General features: G+C 48.8%; 1 protein-coding gene across 6 annotated transcripts in view; it reads right to left on the bottom strand.

Annotated features, from left to right (window-relative positions):
• Positions 1-2602: 2602 nt before the first annotated feature.
• CSK (C-terminal Src kinase) overlaps positions 2603-27489 on the bottom strand; it is a 71181-nt gene continuing 46294 nt past the window's right edge. For 5 of the 6 annotated variants that reach the window (XM_053402907.1, XM_053402909.1, XM_053402906.1 and 2 more), the window contains exons 3-13: positions 26677-26790; positions 24459-24571; positions 21936-22155; positions 16657-16750; positions 16368-16433; positions 14341-14440; positions 10839-10929; positions 8904-8977; positions 6542-6737; positions 5883-5972; positions 2603-3960 (exon numbers count right to left, since the gene is read on the bottom strand). In XM_053402907.1, coding sequence (XP_053258882.1) covers positions 3778-3960; positions 5883-5972; positions 6542-6737; positions 8904-8977; positions 10839-10929; positions 14341-14440; positions 16368-16433; positions 16657-16750; positions 21936-22155; positions 24459-24571; positions 26677-26790 — 1341 coding nt within the window. In that variant the 3' untranslated portion in view covers positions 2603-3777. The remainder of the gene's footprint in view (positions 3961-5882; positions 5973-6541; positions 6738-8903; positions 8978-10838; positions 10930-14340; positions 14441-16367; positions 16434-16656; positions 16751-21935; positions 22156-24458; positions 24572-26676; positions 26791-27489) is intronic. The other variant, XM_053402904.1, reaches the window with a different exon arrangement.

The raw sequence follows: 27489 nt of genomic DNA, 5'->3' as shown, positions 1-27489 counted from the left end.
TGCTCTTCGATGTGGATTTTGGATTTTTTTTGTGGGCAAACATGGCTACCTTTGCTTCTCAGGCAAAGGAAGAAAACCTTTGGTCAGAGGGCCATCTAGTGGCGAAAGATTGCAGACAGCTATGTGGGTCCATTAGAAAAAGGGACCATGAAAACAGTCGAAAAATGCACAAAAGCACATTTCCTGATAAATATTTCATTTTCCTTGTATATTGTTGAGGAATTTCACTCTTTTCCTGAAGAACATTCAGCAAAATTGGTCCTCCCGCCAGTCTTTTCCTTTGTTCCATCATCCACCTACAGATGTGAACAAAAGTGTTTTGTTTAACATTAAGTGAGCTGAAATTTCTCAGATTTTTCTAAGAAATGTTTGAGAACACTCTTTTCCCTCTCCCCATCCAAACAACTGAAGGAAAGTACATGCTGTGGCATTGCATTATTTTCAGTAAATGAACCAAAGCGAAAATTAAAATTTAATTCGGATTCTTGTTATTTCTAGACGAAGCTGTGTAGTGATGGACGCATTTTGGGATCAGGTGAAATGATTTGGGGAGCAGAACATTATAACATTGTCTCCAAGAAGGAAAGTTGAAATGGTGTTGGATTGAAATTGAGTGGTTTCTAGCTGTAATTATATAAAGGAATATAGATGGGGGAAAAAGGGTTTGGAAAATAAGGTGATATTATAAGCTGTAATGCTTTAAGTGAAGGATTTGCTGAACAAATAACTTTAAATGGAATACAAGAAGGGGAGGTATGAGGAGGTCTGAGAAATTTGTTATTGAAAAGTGTTTTATGAACTATATGTTTTTTTTAAAAAAACTTTTTTGTTTGCTCTTTTTTGTTTGTTTAAAAAATTGGAAAATTTAATAAATATCTTTTTTTTAAAAAAAAAACATTGTATCCAAGGATGTAGCACAGGTTGTTTGCAAGAGTAAGTGGCCTGATTCAGAAGCATAAGGCTATCAAAAGTATCTAGTGGGCCACTCCATCCAAATGCTTGTTGACGCTCTCAAAGAACTCTGAAAGCAGGACATATCCTTGCAGAAGCCATGCTGGTTCCTCTCCAGCAATGCTTGTTCTTCTCTCTGCTTGGCAATTCTATCTTTAATCATGCTTTCCAGAAGTTTTCCCTGAGGAGACTTCAGCTAATTAGCCAGTAACTTCCTAGATTCCCTGGATCCCCATTTCAAAAACAGTGTTGCATTGGCCATGTTCCCATCTTCAGGTATGGTGAGCGATCTTAGGGACTAGCTACCTAATTCTGTTCAAAGGCCAGCAATTTCACAGCAGGCCTCTCGGCTGGGTGCCTCCGGACAAGAGCACTGGAGTAGAGGTGTAAAAGATGCATTGCCCTGGTGCACTCACAGTTTTTCTCTTGCCCACCACGTGCTTCCAGGTGCTGCCTCCACACATGGAACCTGAGAAATTTGACAATGCAAACATCCATAGCCCCCAAAGCTGCAGTTATTATGGGAGGGAGCCTGAAGCAGGAGACAACAGAGGCTTTTTTTGCCAAGATCTATCAACTCACCGTTCACTCACCATTTCAGATTTCAGCCCATTAGTTGGATTATAATCACACATCCATACAAAGTTTTCTCGGCTGACCAACCACATTAAAAATTCCCTGATGATTGAAAATGTACCCGCAATTAATCAGGCATTAAAAAAAAAATTCCAATATAAGCACAAATATAAATCTATAACTATATTAAGTACATTGCAGTCAATCACATGCTGAACATGAGCCAGCAGCATGATGCAGCTGTAGGAATGCCAGCTTGACCCCGCGACGGTGGGAGCCCGAGGCTGTGGCTGCCGTGCACTGTGCATGGCCCTGGCACTGAAATTTGTGGGTTCCCGGTTCCTTCATGGGGAATTTTGTGTGGGTGCTCAGGCACCCAGGGAGTCGGCACCTATGTGCAGCTGGGTGAAGTTGTGGTGTTGCATTACTGATTGCGGGCAGAGCCACAAACAAGAGTGGGTGGCGTTTGTAGTGCTATATAGTCCCTCCCCCCGTGCCACCCCATTCTCTGTCCCCCCCCCTCTCATGAGGTTCACAGGCTCCTCAACGCAGGCTGACCATTTGGAGCAGAAGTCTCCAATCTTTCAAGGCTCAGGACTCACTTTTAACCTGCAAATGCATGTGGGAACCCGTTTCTTAATTCTTTCGCCCTACATTCCATGTTGGTGGTGCCTTGGAGGACCCACTCGGTGGTCAGTGTGGTGTAGTGGTTAAGAGCGGTAGTCTCGTAATCTGGGGAACCGGGTTCGCGTCCCCGCTCCTCCACATGCAGCTGATGGGTGACCTTGGGCCAGTCACACTTCTCTGAAGTCTCTCAGCCCCACTCACCTCACAGAGTGTTTGTTGTGGGGGAGGAAGGGAAAGGAGAATGTTAGCCACTTTGAGACTCCTTAAAGGGAGTGAAAGGCGGCATATCAAATCCAAACTCTTCTTCTTCTTCTTCTTCTTGACCTACCAGTCAAAGTCCAGTGGATGTGGAGCCCTGACATTTCTAACCAGGCAGCCCAGCCTCCTCCTCAAAACCACCCCCTGGCGCTTACAGACGCAGGGAAAAGAGGACAACCAAGGCAGGAGCTCATACGTGTTCATATGGAATGATCTTTATTACAGTTTAATCTCACAGTTGGCAGCAGTATATGAGCATAAAGCACTAGACAGGACTGGAAAAAGGCCTCTGGAGACAGCATGCAAACACTGTTTTTAAGCAAAGAAAACCCAAAAAACCCAACAGCCGTCCTTGGTGGCTTTGCGGTTTTAAACTTGCCCTGCCTTCATTTTGTTGGGGGTGGGGGGTGAGTTTGCTAAATTTCAGAGCGTGTTCTGTTTTCTTTTCTTCTTTTTTTTTAAACCTTTTTTTATTATTACTTTAAAAAATAAGATTTGCAACTTTAGTAAAACCCAGCAAAACGGCTGATTTCCGGTGCAGTTTGAAATAACATTAAAAGGAACAAAAAATAAAAATAAAAACGGAACAAAAATCTTTTCTTTTTTAATAAAAAAAGGTGTGTTGTGGGCAGCGGGGGTGGGGTAAAAGATACTGGATTGGTAATTTGGGTATTTCCAGCAGTCACAGAAATACTGGGAGGGGAAGGGAAATCCCTCTGTCTCCCACACCTCATGGGATCTCCCTCCCTCCTCCCCCCCCATCTTCCCATTGTTTTGGTGCTATGTGAACGTCTTACATCTCCCCATTTAATGGGAGGCATGGAGGTCTGGTTCTGCGGAGAAAGTCAAAGGGGGAAGGAAGGAGGCGCGGCGGGGGGCGGGGAGAGGCGCTTCTGTGAGGAGGGGGTCAAATGGGGTGGGGGAAGTGTGGGGTACATGCTACAAACCAACAGTCAGGGTCTCTCCCTGCTATAAGAGAACCGGGATTCCTACAGGACCAGAAGATTTTGGGGTCTCCCATATTTTCTCTTTCCCTCGTGCGTCTACTGGTGACCCCACTGAAAAAGATATGGGGGAGCCTTTTCCACGGAGGAGGAGGAGGGAGGAGGAGGAGCCGGACCCCCACCCCCCCACCAGCTGGGGCACGGGGGTGGGGGGTAAATATGCACACAGTCCAATATGTTTCTCTAAATACAGTCCCTTGAGTGGAGGAATTCTGCATTCCTGGAGGGGTGGAGAAGAACCGCTCCCTCAGCCCCCTCGCCCGTTATCCCCAACCCCCAGACGCATGGGCGTGGGAGGCGGGTCACAGGAAGTGGTGGAAGAAGAGGCGTGTCCAAGGGAAACCCCACCCTCCCGCCCACCTCACAGGTAAAGCTCGCTGGCTTTGATATGCTCTAGCTGTTCCCGTAGTTGGTGGAAGGCGGGCCGGTGTGCGGGGTCCAAGGTCCAGCACTTCTTCATCACCTCGTAGACGATCTGAGGGCAGCCGTCGGGGGACTCCATTTTGTACCCCTTCTCCACGCGAGGGACTACATCCTTCAGAGGCTGCAAGGGGTGGGAGGAGAGGGAAACAAGATGAATTTGAGCTCTTAATGCAGAACATGCATTATATGACCTAATAAGCATTACTAAGATCTGATGGGATGAGGCTCATGACTGAAATATAGAAATTGAGGGGTATAACCTATTCAAAAGGAATAGATCAAACTGGAAGGAAGGAGTAGCAGCATTATAAAGGATGTGTACACTTGTGAAGAAATCCATGACCTGGAGTATGGAAAGCAGATTAAGAGTATATGGGTTAAAACAGGGGTCCCCAAACTAAGGCCCACGGGCTAGATAAGGCCCGAGGGACTCGTTTATCCGGCCTGCGGCACCACCCACTGCTACCACCCACTCTTACCGGAGCTGCGCGGCTGCCCACTTCTGGGTCAGAGAAGCACCGGAAATAGCTTGTGCACATGCGCAAGCATTATTTCCGGTGCACATCCGGGTCGGAGGAGGCCCGTGCACATGCCGTTTCCGGTGCTCCTCCGACCCAGAAGTGCGCCGGAAATAGCATGTGCACAAGCGTATGGGCACGTGCTCCCCCGCCCTCCGGCCTGCCGCGTGATCGGCACTGGAGACACCAGCCTGAGGTAAGTTTGTTGACCCCTGGGTTACAAAAATAGGAGAGAAAGACAACAGTGACCTTACTGTGGGGGTCTGCTATAGATCACCAAGCCTGACTTGGATGGTGCCTTCCTACAGCAGATTACCAAACATTCAGAAATATAGTAATCATAGCAGACTTCGACTATCCTGATATCCGTCAGAACTCAAACTCTGCCAAGAATATAAAGGTAAAGGTAAAGGTACCCCTGCCCGTACGGGCCAGTCTTGACAGACTCTGGGGTTGTGCGCCCATCTCACTCTATAGGCCGGGAGCCAGCGCTGTCCGCAGACACTTCCGGGTCACGTGGCCAGCGTGACAAAGCTGCATCTGGCGAGCCAGCGCAGCACACGGAAACGCCGTTTACCTTCCCGCCAGTAAGCGGTCCCTATTTATCTACTTGCACCTGGGGGTGCTTTCGAACTGCTAGGTTGGCAGGCGCTGGGACCGAGCAATGGGAGCGCACCCCGCCACGGGGATTCGAACCGCCGACCTTTCAATCGGCAAGCCCTAGGCGCTGAGGCTTTTACCCACAGCGCCACCCGCGTCCCACAGCGCCACCCGCGCTGAATATAAGGTCCAACAAATCCCTCCATTGTCTCGCTTACAATTTCATTTCCCAGAAGGTAGAGGAAGCAACAAGGGGGCCATCTACCTTGGACCTCGTCCTCACCATCAGTGAGGAACTGATTGACGAAGTCTAAGTACTTGGAACCCTGGGAGGAAGTGACCGTACCCCTCTTGGGTTTGATGATACAGAGGCAGGGAAATCTGGGCGTAGTCAGACATGCACTCTGGATTTTAAGGCCAATTTCAAAAAGCTTAAGAAACTGCCGGGTGAGATCTCATGGTCAGAAATACCCAAAGAGAAGGGAGTCCAAGATGGGTGGGAGTTTCTTAAAGGTGAACTATTTAAGACACAAAAGCCGAGAATTCCAACAAGAAAGAAAAGTGGGGGACATGTAAAGGAACCACTGCGGTTGCATAAGGAGCTTTCAGAGGAGCTGAGATGTAAGAAGGCAGCGGTGTTGTGTGAGCAAATGCTCAGATGTGCCTGAGGGATGCATGGGCATTGTGGACCCGGCAGGTGAGCTGGAGGGGTGTGTGCACATAGGCCGCAAAGGGTGAAGGAGTCCCAAAACAGCTGGAGGGCCAAGTTTGGCCATCACTGCCCTAAGGCAACTCAACTGCTATGAGAAGAGAAGGCAGAGCAAAAATGCAGTTGCTGCAAGAGTTGGCTGCAAAAAAAGGAGGAGAGGGACAGGATCCCTGTCGAAACATCAAAAGCCGCCCAAGCTGAGCTTCCGTCACTTACAATTCTCGGATAAGGCACTCGCCCAAAGGAGTAGATTTCCCAGAGAAGGATCCCAAAGCTCCAGACGTCGGACTTGGTGGAAAATTTCTGCTAAGAGAAAGGAAGTCCATCGTTGAGGGAAATGGTTCCTGGGGTGGCGAGATACTCCCCAAGCCTGGAGATCATCACACAGCCTCTCGCCACAGCGGCGGATTTGGGCTCTCAAATTTCAGCAGCAGAACCGTCTGCCTCTTGTGCTCTGCTGTACAGCACTGTTTGGGTGCCCCCCATAGCACAGCAGCCAGCGCAACCGAACCAGCCATGCCGTGTCCTAAAACCACCTCTGCTCAACACCCTCTTTTTAGGGAACTGGGTTTTAGCCTTTTCCCAAAGCCACCAAATGCCCCCCAAACTACACCCAGCCTCCTCTGCAAAACATGAACTATCGTAGCTCATGACTGATCAAGTCCATTTTGCAAATCAAGCTCATGCTGGCCAGCAGGGGGTGGGGGCTGGTAAGGGGCGCCCCCCCCTCAAGAGTCAGTCCCGAGAGCGGAAGAGAGGGGGCAGGAGGGCCCCGCTTGCCCCCCAGGCTGAGGTTCCTCACGCTGGACAGACGGTCATCCGTGTCTGTGATGGCTCAGGCCCCCCCCCAAGGTCACCCCCGTGTTGTGCCGAACCTTTTCTCTAAGTGCTTCCGGCGCCGTCCATTTCACTGGCAGCTTGCCCGTGTCCTGGGTTGACGAGGCTTCTTTCGTCAGCCCGAAGTCACTGACTTTGGCAATGTTGTCTTCCGAGACCAGGACGTTCCGCGCTGCCAAGTCCCGATGGACGAAGTTGTTTGCCTCCAGGTACGCCATGGCTTCACAGACGTCTCTGTGTGGGGAGAACAGGCAGGCAAGACTCAGGAAAAGGAGCTGATGCCAGCGCAGAGCTGTCTCCCTGCACAAGCCTCTTGGCAGACAAGACATGCGAATGAGGCTCTGCTCTGAATTGCAACTTGCAGCACAGGTTGGATTGCAAAGCAGGGCCTGTTTCTGTGGTGGCCCCCAGGATTTGGAATGCCCTGACCACATTCTCTTTCTTTGTATGTAGGACCAAAATACCCTTTACCTGGTTCTGCTGCTGTTGTATTCTGTACTGATTATTTGTGTTAATTAGTGCTTGCATCTGTTAAACCGTTGCATAATCCTATTTATTTTATTTTTTACATGAAAAGTAGTGTGGGCATTTTAAGACTGAATGATTGAAACGTTATCATTACAGGCCGTAGTTTTGACACTGTGATGAAAGGCCCATCAATCACCTGACATTCAAATCCTTCCCAGCATCTCCTTATCCATTTTCCTCTGTTTTAAGCTCCCGTGAACACATGCTATCACCCCCAAGAAGATTCTCCTGTGCTTCTAGATGCGTCCTCCAAATGATTAGCTGGGAAGATAGAAAGCTGCCTTATACCAAAACAACAACAGTTGTTTATTTCTAACAACAACAGTTATAAGGTTGAAGCGACCTCAGCGTCAGAGTATCTGATGAAGTGTGTCCAGTGGTACCTTGGGTTACAAACGCTTCAGGTTACAGACTCCGCTAACCCAGAAATAGTACCTCGGGTTAAGAACTTTACCTCAGGATGAGAACAGAAATCGTGCTCTGGCGGCGCAGCGGCAGCAGGAGGCCCCATTAGCTAAAGTGGTGCTTCAGGTTAAGAACAGTTTCAGGTTAAGAACAGACCTCCGGAACAAATTAAGTACTTAACCCGAGGTACCACACAATAAAGCTCATACCTTGAAAGCTTATATTTAGTTGATCTTTAAGGTGCCACTGGAATTATTAAAAAAGATTTTTTCATCTTGTTATTTATTATACCAAAACAGTCAATTACTTCATCTAGGTTAGTTCTGTCTACACTGATTGGCAGCAGTTCTGCAGAGTTCCAGGCAGGAGTGTCTCCCAGCTGCCATTGGGACTGAACCTGGGAGATCTCTGCATGGAATACATATGGCTCTTCCCTGTAATTTTAAAACCAGAGTGTCTGGCACTGTATAATGCTGTGGGCAATTGATTAAAATGCATGGATTTAAGCCTCAACAGGTATTAAGGTGGGCCACAGAATGCAGTAAGAGAATGCGGAGCTGCAAAAAAGGCAAAACATTATCTGAAAAGTAAACTAACAATTTTTTATCGCTGGCCAGATGCCAAAAATGTACAACAGGGATGAGGAACAACCAGCCCACAAGCTCAAACTGGCCTGGCCAGGGTTCTTATTTGGCTGGCAAGGCTGTTTCCCCCAAACCATGCTCACATCTGACGTTGCACGTGGTGCCCAAGAAGCACTCAGCTGTTAGGTGCTTAGGGAAGTGCTGCGCAAGGGGCATTGGTGGGTGGACATGTCAACCCACCTGCCAACCATGTGATGTTATGAGGGCTCCATGTGACTGACAGGCGGGCTGTCCCACCCACCCATCAAAGTTGTCCCATTGGGGTGGGTTTAGGTAATGACCCAGCTGCCAAGGTCACAGAACAGTTTTCTTGAGGGTGTGGTTGAACATGCCTCCTCCAGCTGAGTTTTAAGGGGGGTCTCATTCCAAAATCATGCATGTCCATGCGAAGACGAGAACGCTGACACATGGTTTTATGCGCTGCCAATCTGCCCTCTGTGCAGACATTTACATAATCAATCCGCCGCCAACATCTCATCCTGAATGTGACTTTTCTCCTTGCGGATCAAGACAAACTGATGACTGAAAAGACAGCAACAGTTCTAACTGCCAATAAAATAAAATGGATGACCTACAGCGATCGTCTCTTGATTTTTAAACTGTGTGGCTTTACATTTAGCTTTTGGCAATTTTATCTGCTTAGTGATGTTTGCATGTGTTTGTACTTGGCACCCAAATTGCAATGGTTGGTGGCTGTTGCAAACATCTCTCTGTCTCTATTGATCCATCTGTCTACACACAAACAAGTTCTGATTGCTGTTTTGTGCAGGCACAGATCCTGCCAGTTGGGTGTGTGGCCTTGTCTCGCTCGCGCCATACTTACAAGGAGAACTTCAGCAGACATTCTCCCCCTAGCACAGACCTCCCTCGGGAGCGAAGGTAATCGACTAAACTTCCCTGCAGACAAAGAGAAGTGGGAAGAGAAGGGTTAATGTCACAAACAGTGTCGGGGGGGGGGGGTCAAGTATGGAGTGCAACTCTCAGCCCATTACAAGTCTAATCAGGGGAGTTTTTTTCCAGCTAAGCAGAGGCGTGCAAGGCACATTCTAACCTCACCAGCCAGCTCTCTCTCACTCTCTCTCTCTCTCCTTAGTCACCAAGGCCTCTTTTGTTACACAAATTTTAAGGCGCATACATAGGAGACGCCCCCCAAAAAACCCCAATCCTTCACCCTTCAAAATTAGGAAATATTCCCTGAAAAAAGACACTTTATCTGAGTACACAGAACCTTCCCAAAAGCATCTTGGCCTTCTTAATAGCCCCAGATATTTTCTTTGCAGAAGAAGGAAGCATCTTGGGAAGCCCTTCCCAAAAGTTCTTTTCACTTGCAAATCCTTTCCAATTCTGTAAACAGATAAACCTCTTGGAATGAATGGGCTACCCCTCTGCAAAACTGTTATGGAAAAGTATCTGTTACAAAGATCATCTTCTGAGTATGAATGGGGTCGGCCTTACATTTCAAAAGAATGGCCCAGACTGACAAACACAATCAGGTATATTGACAGACAGGAAACAAGCCACATTCTCAACTTTCTGTTGCAGACAGCCTCTTTCTGTGACCTGGTATGATACTTTTGGGTGGTCTTTGGCTAAGGAGTTGGGCAATCTCTAAAGCCTTTAAAAGTTGTTACACACTTGGTATTATAGACAAGGATATTAATAGGCAAGATGTTAAATCGTTTTTATATGCAACAACTGCAGCAAGAGTATTGACAGCCCAGAAATGGAGACAAGAAGAAATTCCGATGAAAGGAGAATGGCAGGCAAAATTAATGGACTATGCAGAATTAGACAAAATGACAGGAGGGACTCGAAACCTGTGGGACCAGAGATTTACAGAAGATTGGAAGAAATATATGAACTATTTGAAGAGCAACTGTAATCAACAAATTACGCTAGTAGGACTACAAGAAGTTTTGTAAGGGGAAACGTATGAAGCATTGCAAATTAGAGAAAGAATAGAGATATTAGTTATGAATTAAATGTGGAAGTTAGAATTGTATATTTAGTGAATAGATTGGAAAATTTTCAGATGTGATTGATGGAAGTAAAAAAAAAAGGGTAATAGATATTGTCAGGGAACTGCCATCGGAGCCAGAGGCGGAGGCAAGGCTCCCAAGCGATGCTGGAGAGGGGCCCAGCAGGAGGAGAGGCAGCCCATCTGCTGGGGAAGGAAATCAGCGTAACACCAGGGGTGAAGGGGGGCAGATGGGGGAATCGGCGAAGGGGCTCCAGGACTCCTCGCCGGAGACCAGCGGGGAGAGCACGGGTCCTCCGCTGCCCACACCCACCCTGCGCAGAAGACTTCCGCGCAGGGAGAGTAGGCGGAGACTTGGCGTCAAAGAACTTCTATGCTGGAAGAAGTTCAAGAAACGCCCACTGACGGATTCTGCCAGCGACTGAACAGCCATGAAGTGAAGGGCTGTCCAGACAGAAAGGGTTCAACCAGGTAACCTAGCCAGGAGTGGCGGCAACTTACGCACGAGCAACCCCTATAACCATTACAGATATGAAAGTATGTTTAATTACTGTTGAAAATGATATGTTGAAAAACTAATAAAAAATTATTTAAAAAAATAAAAATTCAGTTCACCATGTTTTTATACAGCAGTCGTGCCCCCCCCCCCCTTTGATCAGGCCACGGCCTGGCCGTGGGTCCTGCCCAGCTGCTGAAAACTGCCTGGTAGGGTGGCTCAGCCTTTTGAGCACCCCTGGCCAGGAGCACCAGGAAGCCCCCAGGGCGGCACCAGCCCCTTACCTTTGCCATGTACTCTGTGACGAGGTAGAGGCCGCCCTTCTCCTCCACAATCACCCCCAGCATCTGAACCAGGTTGCTGTGCCGGAGCTGCCTGCAATGAGATTGGCCAGGGAGGGAGGGAAGAGAAGGTGTCATCCACAAGGCACTGGCTGGTATCAGAGGCAGCGCAGTGTAGTTGTATGAGTGTCAGTCTAGGAGCCCTTCAGACCAGGGTTCAAATCCCCACCCCGCTCAGCCACGAAGCTTACTGGGTGGCCAAGGCCCAGTCACCACCGTTTGAGGAACGCTCTCCCCAGGGAGGTTTGGCTGCCACCTCTATCACACACCTTAAGGCGCCCGGTGAAAATGTTCCTCTTCAACCAGGCCTTTGGCCGGTTGTTATTCTAACAGCCTTTTAAATGTGTTTGTGGGAGGGGGTTTATTATTTCGTTTTGTTCTATTTATTTTGTGCTTTTATCCTGTATTTTTGTCTTGTGAAACGCCCTGAGATCCTCATATGAAGTGCGACATATAAATTTAATAACTAAATAAATGACTGGTGACACAGCAGGGACACTGCTGACATCCAAGGGCCCAAGGGAGGCTGTGCCCCCCCCCCCCGCCGCCTTTGCGGATCCTGCTCCCAAGTGTTGGGGGGCCTTGGATACCCCAGGGAGCCCTCCCTACACTCATCTCTCAGAAGATGAGAAACTTGTCAGGAAGGACAAGTTTCTGAGCACAATTCAAAGTGTTGGTGTTGACCCTTAAAGCCCTAAACGGCCTCGGTGCAGTAGACCTGAAGGAGCGTCTCCTCCCCCATCGTTCTACCCGGACACTGAGGTCCAGCGCCAAGGGCCTTCTGGCGGTTCCCTCACTGCGAGAAGCCAAGTTACAGGGAACCAGGCAGAGGGCCTTCTAGTTGGTGGCACCCGCCCTGTGGAACGCCCTCCCACCAGATGTCAAAGAGAAGAACAACCACCAGACTTTTAGAAGACATCTGAAGACAGCCCTGTTTAGGGAAGCTTTTAATGTTTAGTAGTTACAGATAGGTAGCAGTGTTGGTCTATGTCGCTTTTTCCTGTAAGACCTATTGCAGTCGTTAAGAGTCGTCAACAGGCTCATCACAGCTATCTGCCAATCACCCATTCCCACCACCCTTCTGAGTAATACCCCTCCCCACCTTCTCACTATATAGAAGGATCTGGCAACTTCTGTTTCAGTGTATCTGAAGAAGTGTGCATGCACACGAAAGCTCATACCAAGAACTAACTTAGTTGGTCTTTAAGGTGCTACTGGAAGGAAAAAATGTTTCCCCAGCCAGATGGGAGGGGTATAAATAATAATAATAATATTATTCCCCAGCCATTATTATTATTATTATTATTATTATTATTATTATTATTATTCTGCCCTAGACCAGAGTTGGACCCCTGGTCCAGCGAGCTCCAAGCAAGGCCTGGTAGCTATTCCTCTGGGGCTTCAGGTGCACATCTTTTCCATCTCCACTTGGAGATACCATCGTGGACTGAACCTGGGATCTTCAGGGTCTAAGCCATGCAGAAGTCAGACTGGAGCCCTGGAGCCCAATCCTTCATGGCGCCCAGCACCCTTCTCCCAACTCTTAAGCAACCCGGGTGCTTACTCTGGGAGAAATCCCATGCGGACCTACTGACGGGCTCTTGCCTCCATCCTCAGTGCTATCAATCCCACTTCCTTGGGCAAACCTCTGTGTCAAGCTGGAGCCCTGCAGATGTTGTTGGACTTCAATTTCCGTTCATAGAATCCTGGAAACGCAGAGCTGGAAGGGACCCCAAGGGTCATCCAGCCCAACCCCAGGAATCAGAGCTAGAGAATCCTTGACAGATGGCCAGCCAAGCTCTGCTTAAACTCAGCCAGCATGACCAATGGCCAGGGGAGATAGTTGTTCCCAGCACCATGCCAGCCTCTCTTGGACGTTTCTGTCCTTCACCTGATGATTCGGCCCTGCCTGTTTTTTAAAGAGACAGACAGAGACAGGGAAAGGCTGGACCAGAGGCAAAGGCACCCTCATCTCTGAAGCCAGCTGCCTCAAGGGAGAGAGACAGTGTGGTGCAGTGGTTGGAGAGACCCTGCTCAGCCACCAAGCTCCCTGGGCGACTTTGGGGCCAGTACTCTTGCCTGTCCCCCCGGCCTACCTCACAGGTTTGTTGTGAAGATAAAATGTGGAGGAGTAGAACTATGTGCTACCATCCCAATCTCCTTGGAGGAAAGAAGGTAGGGTGTAAATGTGATATATAAATAAACAGATCATCCCCCGACGTCTCAGGCTCACTTGGGCAAGGCTACACCAGGAGGATAGTCTGTGACGGTGGCCCTCAAAGGACTCCCTGCAGCCCCCCCCAGTGCCTACGCTTCTTTCGGGAGGCCTCTAACCCCACCAAAAGTTACATATTTTTCAGGACCCACCCTATGTTAGGGTGTGAAACCTAAGACGCTGGCAAGTTAGCAATGTCATGTGACTTTAAGTAGTCAAGCTTGTTAAGTTGTTAAGTTGCTCAGTATATAAAGAGTGTTTGTTTTCTCTGCCTGTGGGGCGTGAAGCAAAAATGTCTGAAAGCTCCGGAGGTGTTTCTGTTATCTTTCTGCAATAAACCTGTCTTTGGAAAGACAGGATTCCCTGTGTCGTTATTTCTTTGCTGCTGAGACTTTGAAGCTTGTACTGCAACAAGAATCTCTGCACTGGACTTAATTAAAGCTCTGCAAAGAGAACTGTTGCTGGTGGCGCAGCGGAAGCGTTTACTGGACCAGTACACAGACTCTCTTACCCTATTCCTCATGAGTGCAATTTGTTTTTAACGCTGGGTTTTTAAAATAGTAACACCCTAGAGGTCCCAGGCCCTAAGGAAGTTAGATTAGCCTCATCCAGAGCCAGGGCCTTCTCAACACTGGCTCCGGCCTGATGGAACGCTCTGCCTCATGAGACCAGGGCCCTGCAGGATCTGATTTCTTTCCACAGGGCTGTAAGACAGAGTTGTTCCGCCTGGCCTTTGGCTTGGAATCAAATTGATCCCCTCCCCCTCTTCCTTTCTCCTTCTGTGATGGAACTCCTCTTTGGGGACTTCCCTGGCTTTTTTCTGGCCCACGTAGGACCAGTCTGGATAGCTGGCCTTGGTGAAGACTTGACGTTTTCATCCCCAAAAAAGGTTTTTGATTTGAGTTCCTACTGAAATGAGGCTGCATTTTAATGTTGTGTTTTAATCTTGTTTTTAAGTTGTATTTCAATCAATTATTTTTATACTGGTGTTAGCCGCCCTGAGCCCAGTCTTGGCTGGGGAGGGCGGGGTATAAATAAAATTTAATAATAATAATAATAATAAAATAATAATAATAATAATAATAATAATAATAAAGGGCTGCCACCAGCCCTGGGACCTTAAGGCGAAATAAAACAAATCAATAAAAATGATCCCTTAAGCTTCTGCCATCATCAACGTGCCTTTGCTCTCATGCTGGGCTCCCCCCGCCCCCCCCCCCCCGTACTCACGTCATCACCGAGGCCTCGGCCAGGAAGGCCTGAGCAGTGGCGTCGTGCTTGATGCACTTCACGGCCACCTTGTTCCCATGGTAGTCGCCCAGCATCACATCTGGAAAGGAGAAGAGCAATCTGAAGGGGGGTGCAGGGCTGGGAGACGCGAGTGCAGGTCAAGGGTCCCTTGAACCCTGCTTCCAGGGAACAGCAGCCAGGTGCCCCCGGGGAGGCTCACAGCTCAGGCCATTAAGCCGCCCTCTGAAGCTGAGGTTTGGGCAGATAAAAGGGCTTCTTCGCGCAGAACGGAGTTAAACAGTGGAACTCGCTCCCACATGAGTCCCACTAGATGACTTTAAAAGGGACTTTAAAACAAATTCGTGGTGGAGGAGAAGGCTGTCAATGGCTCCTGGCCAGGATGGCTATGCTGTGCCCTCCACACTCAGAAGTACTAAATGCTTCTGAATAGCAGTTGCTGGAAGCCACAGGAGGGGGGGGGGCATTGGCTTATGTCTAGGGAGAGAACATAGCTTATGTCTAGGGAGAGAACACCAGTCCACAGCCCTTTCCCTTTCCCTTAAGGGAGGAACATAGGAAGGGTGCCTTACACGGAGTGAAATCACCTTGGCTCAAGGTGGTTTTACCCTAACTAGATAGATAGATAATTTATTACGGTCAAAGACCAGCTCACGTAACATAACACAATAAATACAGCGTTCATAAAGATAAAATATACAATCGGAGCAGAATGCAGCAATAGCTCATGGGTTAAAACTGAGATATATACATACAGTGGTACCTCGGGTTAAGTACTTAATTCGTTCTGGAGGTCTGCTCTTAACCTGAAACTGTTCTTAACCTGAAGCACCACTTTAGCTAGTGGGGCCTCCCGCTGCTGCCGCGCCGCTGGAACACGATTTCTGTTCTCATCCTGAAGCAAAGTTCTTAACCCGAGGTAATATTTCTGGGTTAGCGGAGTCTGTAACCTGAAGCGTATGTAACCCGAGGTACTACTGTACACCTGTACAACTGAGATTTGGGCTACCGTAAAAAAAAAATTGACCCTGAGGTGCCCCAAAGGGCAACTTCAGCATTTCCCTAGTGAGGTATTTTATTCTATAGGATGATCTGTGCCTAGAAATCTGGGTGCAGAATCTGGCTACCAGCCAAGTCGTCTTGTGATCTTTGCCTAAGAGGAGAGAATTAAGTTTGTCTGAAAGTTCGACGAGCCTCTTCAGCAAAGGATCAATGATGGCTCTACGGATCTCAACATAAAAAGGACATCTATATAATATATGTTTGGGGCTTCTTATTTCCCCTAATGGGCAAGCGCAAAGTCTCTGTGCGTACAGGACTCTTCTACAGGAGCCTTCCAGAACCGGTGAGGGTCAGGCCAAGCTTCTAGAAAGAGTATTTACCCTGACTAGAAGCAAGGGGACATGCCCACCTGGAGATGCTAGTGTGGACTGAACAGGGACTTTTTGCATCTGAAGTGGGCCCTCATGAGCTTCTGAGGTTCTTAGCTGAGCCTGGCTCAGGAGAACTTTAAAAACCCAACAGCCGGCTGGATCAGACCCATGGCCCATCTAGTCCAGCATCATCTGCTCACAGCGGCCAACCAGATGCCTGCGGGAGACCAACAAGCGGGATTCGAACACAAGCCCTCTTCTTTCCCGTGGCTTCCAGCAACTGGTACCCAGGAGCATTGCTGCCTCTGGCCGTAGAGGCAGAGCACAGCCATCATGGCTAGCAGCCATCAATAGCCCTCTCCCCATGAAATCTGCCTAATCTTTTAAAGCCACCTGTAGGTTGTTGGCCATCACTGCCTCCTGCAGAAGGGAGTTTGGTAGTTTAACTATGTGCTGCATAAAGAAGTCCTTTATTTTATCTGTCCCAAATCCTTGAGCATTCAGCTTCATGGGATATCCTTAAACTTTGACCATGACCCTTAACAGAGCCGTGGGGGGTGGGTGGCCTGACTTCCCCAGCTGCCAGGAGAAGAAAGATCTCCCTGCGCCATCACTTGCCATCACTGCCCGACTCACCTCCAAATTCCCCTTTCCCGATGATCTGCAGCAGTTTCAAGTCCTTCATGTTGAGGGACCACCCGCCTGGAAGAGGGCAGAGATACAGAAAGGGAGACGAAGTCTAATAATAATAATAATAATAATAATAATAATAATAATAATAATAGTATTTATACCCCGCCCTCCCCAGCCAAGACCAGGCTCAGGGCGGCTAACAACCAATAATAAAAACAAATTAGCCGTGTGCCAACTCCCACGGGAGCCCAGCCCAACCAAAGGGTCTGCCCAGTCCTGGCGCCATGCTCACCGCGTGAGAACTCGTCCTGAGCAGCCACTGTGCCCTCCATGACCTTTGGCTTGATGAGGCGAGTGCAGAGCCCGTCAGGATCCGAGGTGTAGTGCTGCCAAGTGGAGGGGGGGACAGGGGGAAGAGAACGTCAGATCAAACCAGAGTCCAGCACCCGGATGCCGCTTCTCCACCCAGAGGAGCAGGCTGGCTTGGGTGCTGCTTCTCAAAGACCCTGAACGCCTTCTCATGGGGCATCCACCAGGCCCTTACTGAGCACCAGCCCTGAGCACCTCTGCAAAGGAGGACTGGACCCCTTGACATGCTCACTAGGACTCGCCGCGGCGAATGGAACTGCTGAAACCCAGGAAAGTGCCGCTCTGACTCTCTGAAAAGCACATGCTCCAAAATAAGACTAAGAGCACATATTGGTATAGGAATGTATTAATATGTAAAGAAATATACAGGGATGCAGGTGGCGCTGTGGGTTAAACCACAGAGCCTAGGACTTGCCGATCAGAAGGTTGGCGGGTCGAATCCCTGCGACGGGGTGAGCGCCCGTTGTTCAGTCCCTGCTCCTGCCAACCTAGCAGTTCGAAAGCACGTCAAAAAGTGCAAGTAGATAATAGGTACCGCTCCGGCGGGAAGGTAAACGACATTTCTGTGTGCTGCTCTGGTTCACCAGAAGCGGCTTAGTCATGCTGGCCACATGACCCGGAAGCTGTACGCCAGCTCCCTCGGCCAATAAAGCGAGATGAGCGCCGCAACCCCAGAGTGGGTCACAACCAGACCTAATGGTCAGGGGTCCCTTTATCTTTACCCTTACCTAAAGAAATAAACAATAATACGAGTACATTCATTTGTAAAAAAGGAATATACAACAGGAAAGACAGGAAGTCTCGTGTTTTGATATGTATATGATTTGTGGGGGGAATTGTTTTTGTTTTTTCTCTTTGATCTTTCTTTTTTATTTCATTTTCTTTCTAGGTATATAAAATTTGTACATAATTTATGTATACATGTTGGAAATTACATTATAGTAAGTCCTGTAATGTAATATGACAACGCTTACCGATGTAATATAAGAATGTTAACAAATAAATAAAATGCAAATTCAAAAAAGGAAAAAGAAAAGCACATGTTCCACCACCCGGCCGCAGCCCCTTCGTGCAACCTCCTCTCACAACTGCAGAGCTGCCACATCGGAGTCGAGTGGCTCCTGGCCCAGAAAATGACTGCCGGAGCAGCGGAAGGTGGCCCTTGAGGGCAAGTGGGCAGCAGCAGCACCAACCTGAAGGAGCGTCTCCACCCCCATCGTTCTGCCCGGACACTGAGGTCCAGCTCCGAGGGCCTTCTGGCGGTTCCCTCATTGCGAGAAGCAAAGCTACAGGGAACCAGGCAGAGGGCCTTCTCGGTAGTGGTGCCCGCCCTGTGGAACGCCCTCCCACCAGATGTCAAAGAGAAAAATAACTACCAAACTTTTAGAAGACCTCTGAAGGCAGCCCTGTTTAGGGAAGCTTTTAATGTTTAATAGGTTATCGTATTTTAGTGTTCTGTTGGAAGCCGCCCAGAGTGGCTGGGGAAACCCAGCCAGATGGGCGGGGTACAAATAATAAATTATTATTATTATTATTATTATTATTATTATTATTATTATTATTACTACTACTACTACTACTACTACTACTACTACTTCTGCTGCCCCCACTTGCCTTCTCACCTGCAGTCAGTGGTCCCTGCCTGTTGGCTGCCTGTTGGCGGAGGAGGGTGGCAAAACTAGAACGGGCAGCATGCCATTGTCCGCCCACCCCGCTGCTTTCCAGCAGCCACCACAGTCCCAAAGGGACAGTTCTGCAAGCTGCATGCAAGAAAATCAGCAAGCAATCTTGTGGCCAGATTTCTTGCGCTGGAAGTCTCTGAAGCAAATGCGGCCCTGGACAGGTCAGTCTTCCAGAGGGGCGTCACAAGGTTTTTTGGGATAGGAAAAGGGAGGGGGGAGAGATAAGAGAGAGGAGAAGCCCAAAGGGAAAAACATGGAAGCTGGGCAAAGGTGGGAAGGAGTTTGGGGTAGAATCTCTCTCTTTGGAACTCCCTACTAGAGAAGCCAAACTGGCTCCCTGCTTGCTGCGCTTCTGAAAGCAGCTGAAGGATCCCTTGTTCCGACAGGCTTTTGGGAACTGACTGTTTTTCTGGAAAAGGCTGGTGCGGTGATGTTTTTATTATAGTTATCGGAATGTTTTAATACATCATATGATAGAGTGTTTTAATTCTATTGTTTTTTTAATGATTGATGCCCCTGTTTTTAGCTGATTCTATTTTATCTGTAAACTGCCTTGAGTACATGTCTGGGGAAACAGTGGGATAATAATAATAATAATAATAATAATAATAATAATAATAATGAAAAGATGTAGGCGCTGGCTCTTCTCCAGGTCCTGGAGGAGCATTGCTTTGTGTGCAGAAAGAGACAGGAGCTACTCTCCTCCAGGATTTCCATGGAGAAAGACGCCTTCTTGGTCTTTTTATTTATTAACATTTATACACCACTTGATTGTAAAACAAAACAAAACTCTCAAAGAGTTTTGCAAAAAGATTAAGAAAAGAAAATCAAGGGGGGGGAATTAAATATACAAAAGGTTAAAATACGAAAACAGATTAAAATTCACACCAGCATTTCTAAGCATCTGGGTGGGCTCATCTAAACAAGAATGTTTTCAGCAGGAGCCGAAAAAGAGTCCAGGGAAGGCGCCTGCTTGATCTCAAGAGGCAGGGAGTTCCAGAGTCTGGGTCCTGCCACACAAAACAACTGACTTCGTGCAAAGGCAGAGCAGGCATCACACGGCCTTGAACATCCTTTGTGCTGATTCTACTGATATTCTGCTTTATTACAACTTACAGTACTGCAGTTTTATTATTGAAAGTTGATGTTACTCGTTACTCGTTACAGTTACCCTAACTATGGGCCCTGATAATAAAAATAATTAAGTCTATTCTATTTGAGAGAGGCTGAATGGAACACACACACACACACACACACACACACACACACAGTGGTACCTTGGTTTACGAACTTAATCTGTTCCGGGAGTCCGTTCTTAAACCAAAACTGTTCTTAAACCGAGGTGCGCTTTCCCTAATGTGGCCTCCCGCCGCCCTTCCACCGTTCGGATTCCATTCTCAGACCGAGGTAAAGTTCTCAAACCAAGACACTATTTCCGGTTTTGCAGAGTTTGTAAACCAAATCATTCTTAAACCAGACTGTTCTTAAACCAAGGTACCACTGTATATCTCAGCCAGATGGGTGGGGTAATAATAATAATAATAATAATAATAATAATAATAATAATAATAATAATATTCTTCAAAGGTCTGTTGCACATCTAGCCTGGTTGCAGTGGCGGCATCCCCCCACAAGGGGGCAGCAGGAGGTCGACAGTGGCCCACCGCCCTACATTCTGTGGGTTCTGCAGTATTCTTACCCCAGGAGAGCAGCTTGTGCGGGTGTCCTCCTCTGTTGTGTGAGAGGGGGAAGAGGCGTTTCACATGGGCTCACCTATTTGTGTTTTTTTTTATAAGATTTTTATTAAGATTTTTACATTACAAAAAATAAAAACAAACAGAAAAAGAAAAAATACAGAATAAAAATTGTTAAAAACAATCAATCTTTCCATCACATTATTTTTCATTTACTAGTTTCTTGGACCTCCTCATACCTCTCTTTTTTGTATTCCAATTCAGTTTATTAGCTCAGCAATTTGTTTCCCTCTTTATTCTACCCAAATCTTTATTCTTAAATTGTTGTGATCTTGAAGTTTTACTTTTATAAACCCATTTTTTCATATTCTTTTAACCCATTACAGCTAGAAACCTCTTAATTTTAATCCAACATTATTCTAAAGTTCATTAATTTTACAATGTCTCTGTAAATGATCTTTAAATTTCTTCCAATCTTCTTCCACTGACTCTTCCCCCTGATCTCGGATCCTGCCGGTCATTTCCGCCAATTCCATAGGGTCCATCACCTTCATCTGCCATTCTTCCAACACATGGGCTCACCTACTGTATTTTTTGCTCTATAAGACTCGCTTTTTCCCTCCTAAAAAGTAAGGGGAAATGTGTGTGCGTCTTATGGAGCGATTGCAGGCTGCGCAGCTATCCCAGAAGCCAGAACAGCAAGAGGGATCGCTGCTTTCACTGCGCAGAGATCCCTCTTGCTGTTCTGGCTTCTGAGATTCAGAATAATTTTTTTCATGTTTTCCTCCTCCAAAAACTAGGTGCATCTTGTGGTCTGGTGCGTCTTATAGAGCGAAAAATACGGTATTTGGAAGGAGGGCCCCTGACTCCTCTGCTTCTTCCCCCCATCCCAGAAAGCACATGGTCCTCTCCACACACCCACACCCTGGCTGGGCCCCACACCTGCTCTGCAAGTAGGGCACTTTCGGAATTGCTCAGAGCATCTTCCTGCCTCTGCAAGAAACAGGAAGCCCTCCACAAGTCTGAGCTTTGCAGGCTGTGACCGCTGAGCAACCCTAGGTGGAAGGGCGGCCCCCCTTGCTGATCTGGCAACGCATCTAGCAACAGCCCAGCTCCCTCGTGCTGGCACAAAGGGTGGCAGCTCAGGGCACAGCACTCCTGGTTTTATTATTATTATTATTATTATTATTATTTAGATTTTATTGATACCACTCACATTAACACACCATACGGAAAAAGAAAATAAAAATTCCATCGCCGCCAAGGCAAAGAGAATTAATACATCAACTAATAACCTTCAAAAGATAAAACAAAAGAGGTCTTTTTCAATTGACCAGACTTTCCGTCTATTCCTTATGACAGATTCTGTATTATTTGTACTACGTTAGTAAAGGTAAAGGGATCCCTGAGCGTTAGGTCCAGTTGTGACCGACTCTGGGGTTGCGGTGCTCATCTCGCTTTATTGGCCGAGGGAGCCGGCGTACAGCTTCCGGGTCATGTGGCCAGCATGGCTATGCCGCTTCTGGCGAACCAGAGCAGTGCACGGAAACACCATTTACCTTCCCACCATAGTGCAGTTTGACGTCCTTGCATAATGGCTGAATAAATGATCATGATCGCAGCAACCCCCTCTGGCCCACAGGCCAGACTCGGCCCACCTTTGGACCACGAGGCAGGGCTGGAGCACACAGGTGGCAGGGCAGAACTGGCTCCACCGGTGCGTTTGCTGCCTGAACCTCGCTGTTGCCCCGTCCCAATGAGACGCCGGCACCGGGAAAGTGATTCTGCAGTTCTGCCCGACTTGGCCCTGCTCCTGCTGCCCTCACCTCCACCAGCTGCATGAGGTTCTCAAAGTAGACTTCCTCGTCGATGCTGAGCTTGCTGGAGGAGTAGATGATCCGGTAGTGCTCCACCTTCCCCTCGCAGCTGACGCAGAGCGTGTAGTCCCCGGGGTAGTTGGTGCTCTCGCGCACCAGGAAGAGGCCCGTCTCTGGAGGGTAGAGGAGCCTCTCTGCCTGCTCCCGTGTGATCTTCCCATGGAACCAGCTGGGGGTGGGAAAGGAGGAGGGAAAGAGAGATGGAGAGAGAGGGAAGGAAGAAAGAGTGACCACGGCACTCTCCACGAAGCCCATGTAGTAGTAGTAATAATAATTTATTATTTGTACCCCGCCCATCTGGCTGGGTTTCTCCTGCCACTCTGGGCGGCATCCAACAAATATTAAAAATACATTAAAATGTCACACATTAAAAACTTCCCTAAAGAGGGCTGCCTTCAGATGTCTTCTAAATGTCAGGCAGTTGTTTATCTCTTTGACATCTGATGGGAGGACGTTCCACAAGGCGGGTGCCACTACCGAGAAGGCCCTCTGCCTGGTTCCCTGCAGCTTTGCTTCTCGCAATGAGGGAACCGCCAGAAGGCCCTCAGAGCTGGACCTCGTAACCACAGGACCATAGCACTGTAGGTCTGGAAGGGACCCAAAGAGCCACTCAGTCTAACCCCCCCCCCCCCGCCCGACAACAGAGGAATCATGGCTAGCCATTTTTCTAACACTTCCATGGGACAGCCTAGAGATTTAAAGCCGGTTGATTTACCTGTACACCCAGGCCAGGTTTATTTGTTTGTTTATATTTACTATTTCTTTATTGCGTTTATATCCCTGCTTCTCCAAGGAGCTCAAGTGGTGCACATGGCTCTTCTCCTGCTCCTTGTGGAATCCCCAGAACAACCCTGTGAGGTAGGTTAGGCTGAGAGGCAGCGACTGGCCCAAGCTTGCCCAGGTGAGCTTCATGGCTGGGGGCGGGATTCGAACCCTGGTCTCTCCCACGTCCTAGTGCTACACTCTAACCACTGGCTCTCAGGGCTCAAAGTTCCCACCACTGTGCTAACACCATTAGGAAGATGCAATGCCTTCTGGTCTGTAATGCCCACACTGAAGGAAGGAAGGTTGCATCAGACAGCCTCCAACAACTAGGAATTGATCCCCAAGCTAATACATTGTCATATCTGTAACTACATCTGTATCTGTATGGTTCTATTTATTGGCCTGTTGATTCTGCACATGCGCAGAGAGCCTTCACAGAGAAAAAAGCAGGTCTGTTGTGTGCCAGCACCCCTGGGAGTCTTCCTGTCGTTTGTCACGAATCAGGTCTTGCGTGTCGTAAGAACATGCAGAGCACCTGCTGGATCAGGCCATTAGCTCACCTAGCCCTGCACCCTGTTCTCACAGAAGCCACCCAGAAGCAGGACCCGAGTGCGAAAGCATTCTCCAAATGTTGTTCCCCATTATCTGGTGTTCAGGGATAGACTGTCCCTGGACATGGAGGCTCTGATATCACAACAGGCCTCCACAAGAAGAGCCCTACTGGATCAGGCCAAAGGCCCACCTAGTCCAGCATCTTGTTCTCACATTGGCCACACAGGGGGCACACACAGCGGCACACACAAGGGGAAGCAGGATCCGGTCTCAGGCCTCTCTGAAGAATACGCTGTTCTGCTAATCAAAATCCTGGAAAGCCTTTCCCTTACTGCGGAATATACTGCTCTGTGGACGACCTCAAGGGTGTCCATGGCCTGCAGAACTCAACCCTAAGGGCTGCACCCCCCACGCCATGGCACTTCTCCTGCAAGCACAGACCACTAGTCCATGTAGCGCAGGATCTCCTGCACTGGCTGGCAGCGACTCTGCAGAGTTTCAGGCAGGATTCTCCTCCAGCCCCACCTAGAAAGGTAGCTGAGGACTGAACCTGAGCTATGGGGAGCATGGGCGAAAGAGGCAGGAAGTGTGGGGGTGCTTACTGAGGGGAGCCAAGGGCCGGCGCAGCGTCACAGACTGAGACAGAGAACTATACTAGTAAATCTGCATTGAGGTGCCCACTCAAGTCATGCTGCCCTCTGGGTGGGCTTTTCTCAGCACAGCCTAACTTGCAAAGCAGCTGTGAGGATAATAGGGAGGGGGGAGGCATCTGCACGCACTGAATGGGTGCTGGCTGGCACACCTTTCCCCAAAGGCCCTTGTGTTCATCCAGGCCAGGCCTCTCCAACCGGGTGCCTCCAGCTCCCGTGATGCCTGTCTACTGGCCACACTGGCTGGAGCTGGTGGGAATTGGAGTCCCAATTGAGGTCAGATGCCCCAATCTAGAACACCCCCCCCCAAAATAGCCTGGTGCTTTCAAGATGTTGCTAGATTACAACTCCCATGACGCTGATGGGACTGTCGGGAGCTGGGAGACCACAACACCTTGAGGGCACCGAGTTGGGAATGGCTGACCCAGCCGCCCGCCCACGCCCTCCTCCCAGAGCTGTGCGCAAAGCTCGGCTCAGCAGGCGTCTCCCGTCTGCCCGGACTCACGGCATCAGGCTGAGCTTAGTTCCGGCTTTCACCCCTTCCCGCTTCTGCACGTAGTTGGCCGGGATGATCCCCTCGCGGCCCACTTTGTTCTTCGCTTTGTACCAGTTGGGATCCTGGCAAGGGAAAGCAATTGTGAGTGTAGAATCGTGGAGTTGGAAGGGATCCCCCAAAGGTCATCTAGACCAACCCCCGAAAAGCAGCAATCACAGCAATCCTAGCGACCTTCCAACACCCCCAAAGAAGAAGAAGAAGAGTTTGGATTTGATATCCCGCTTTATCACTACCCGAAGGAGTCTCCAAGCGGCTAACATTCTCCTATCCCTTCCTCCCCCACAACAAACACTCTGTGAGGTGAGTGGGGCTGAGAGACTTCAGAGAAGCGTGACTGGCCCAAGGTCACCCAGCAGCTGCATGTGGAGGAGCGGAGACGCGAACCCGGTTCACCAGATTACGAGTTCACTGCTCTTAACCACTACACCACACTGGACTCCTCCATTGTCTCCTCAGACTGTTGCACACAGTGAATACATCCAGCGCTTTTCTTCTAGGAAAAAAAGGTGCTGGTATTGTGTATCCTTGGGCACCCCCAGAAAAAAGCACTGAATATATCTATATGCTGTTGTTTGTTTTAAAAAAAGAAGACGGCTTATACATAATACAATTAAAACCATATAAAAATCTAAGACCAGAAATCAGTGCTGTTTTTGTGGAACCCCCTTTCGTGCTGCACTTGTGGAAAATGCACAGTATATAAACATACAGAATCTCTTCCCTCCATCATGGGCTATATAACAGATGATTTACAGTCTCGGCTTCTGCCCCTGATGGGCTTCATGTCCTGCTCTCTGTCCTCTCAAAATTCACAGCCACCTGGTAGCTCGACACTCTGCCAATGTTTAGCCTCTTCTCACAAATACAGTGGCTGAGTCTGCAAATCCTCTCCCTGGGACTTGACCAAGTGGCTTACTCTTGAAGAACTTTAAATAACGCTCACATCAATTAAAACATATTGCTTTCCCTGTCCCTTTTCAGGTCGCTAGGGAGGGAAGGAGGATCACAGCCGCAGAAGGAAATGCCTGGATCTTGCGGATAGTAGCACATTAGCATCATGTGAAGAGCTCTCTTGGAGCCAAACAAATACCTGCATCTCGTCCAGGATCTGGTTGTGACAGGGTCCAACCAGACACACATGAGAAGCCCACAAGCAAGATATGAGGGCAGCAATGCTCTCCACCTGTGATTCCCCGGCCACTGGCACTCAGAGACATATTGCCTCCGACACTGGAAGCAATTTCTAGTGCCCATGAGTAGGGAGGGGCGATATCAGTTTTTCAACAACGTGATGTATCACCAGCCAAACACCGTGATATAGCGATACATTGCAAGGTTGAAAGGCGAAGGGAGGAACAAGCTATATTGGCCATGGCGCCTTATGGCTTGTTCCTCCCTCAGAGCACAGTGAGACAGGAGCAGCAGGCAGTTTCACCTGTGATAAACTGCCAGGTAAAGACTCCATTGTGCTCTGGCCCTCAAACCAGTCCTGGGTGGATGTCTTGATGCATCGCCCAAGCCTAAGTTTTATTGCTAGTGGGTAGCCAAATGCTGCATTCGGTCAAAGACTCCATTTGGGCTCTCCTCTGCCCCATCCTTAGAAGGGGCCCATCCAGCCCAGAATTCTGTTGCCACGGTGCCCAAGCCCCAAGCGGGAGCCCACAAGCAGGACCCGAGAGTAGGGGTAGGCAACTTCAGGCCCATGGGCCACAAGCGGCCCACAGGTGTTGTTTACCGGCCCCTGAGCCACCCCCGAATCGAGCGGCCTGCTCAGCGAGTCCCCGCGCGCTGTGCTAAACTGGCACGGCGCAGTGCAGCGCAGGGACTCAATTCCGCAGCGTTGAAAATCGCGCCTGTGCATGCGCAGACGCCAGAAATCGCATCTGCGCAGACGCTGATGCCGGAAATCGCAGGCGTGGGCGCTCATGCGCGAGCGCAATCCAGCCCCCAGAGGGGTCTCTGCTGGAGTGAACTGGCCCAGGCAAGGTAAACATTGCCGACTCCCCCAGAGCAACAGCCAACTCTCCCCACTTGTGATTCCCAGAAACCCATTTTCAGAGGTCTACTGCCTCCAGTAAAGGAACTAGCCAGCTTTGCTGGTGGGCAAGAAAAATGAGCCCCCCCCCCACTCCTGATTTCTCCCTGGTACCCGAGACGGGTGGGTTACCTTGGTGACAGAGATAATGGTGAGGACATCCCCTTTGCTGAACGGGAGGTCCTGATCCGCCGTGCCATGGAAGTTGTACTTAGCAATACATTCCGTACCAGATGGCCAGACGGCCTGTGGGAGAGAAGAGGGACACGGCTGACTCAACAGGGTCTTGGCACTTCACAGAACCACAGAATTATAGAGCTGGAAGGAGGGACCCCAAAGGCCATCTAGTCCAACCCCCTACAATGCAGGAATATCAACTAAAGCATCCCAGAGAAGTCTAACCATCGATCCATCTTCACAGGGATTTCTGGGAATTGTAGCTCTGAGAAAGGGAAGAGGGGTCTTGGCACCCCGGCCAAACTACAGGTCCCATAATTCTTTGAATGCTTTTGACTGCTTAAAGTGCTATCATGGTGGTTTAAATGCATGGTGCGAATTTGGCCTTTGTGATTATGTACAATTGTTTCCGAGAAACAAATCTGATTGACAGACAGACACTGGTCATCCAATTCTCTTTTGGAGGACTTCAGAGCACAGCTATCGCCTGGTAAAAGAAATCCGAGTCTATTAAAATCAAATGAGTTTTGATTGTCTTTTTTCTGAAACAAAAGGATTGAAAGGATACTTTTGAATGAAAAACATGCTTGCTTTTTTTTTTAAGGGAAAAAAATACCAGGGTGGAGATCCAGGGGCCCCCTAGATACTACAACTCCTTGCGCCTCCGACTGCTGGGCTTTGGACCAACTGAAATGTGTCCTTGAACTTTGGCAACGACCCCACCTCATCCACCCAAAGCAGCACCATACCAGCCTCTGGAAGGCACCC

Source organism: Podarcis raffonei, chromosome 9 (assembly GCF_027172205.1).
Source record: "Podarcis raffonei isolate rPodRaf1 chromosome 9, rPodRaf1.pri, whole genome shotgun sequence".
Lineage (NCBI taxonomy): Eukaryota > Metazoa > Chordata > Lepidosauria > Squamata > Lacertidae > Podarcis > Podarcis raffonei.
The sequence above is the reverse complement of the archived record's forward strand: the minus strand, read 5'-3'. Positions and strand labels throughout refer to the sequence as shown.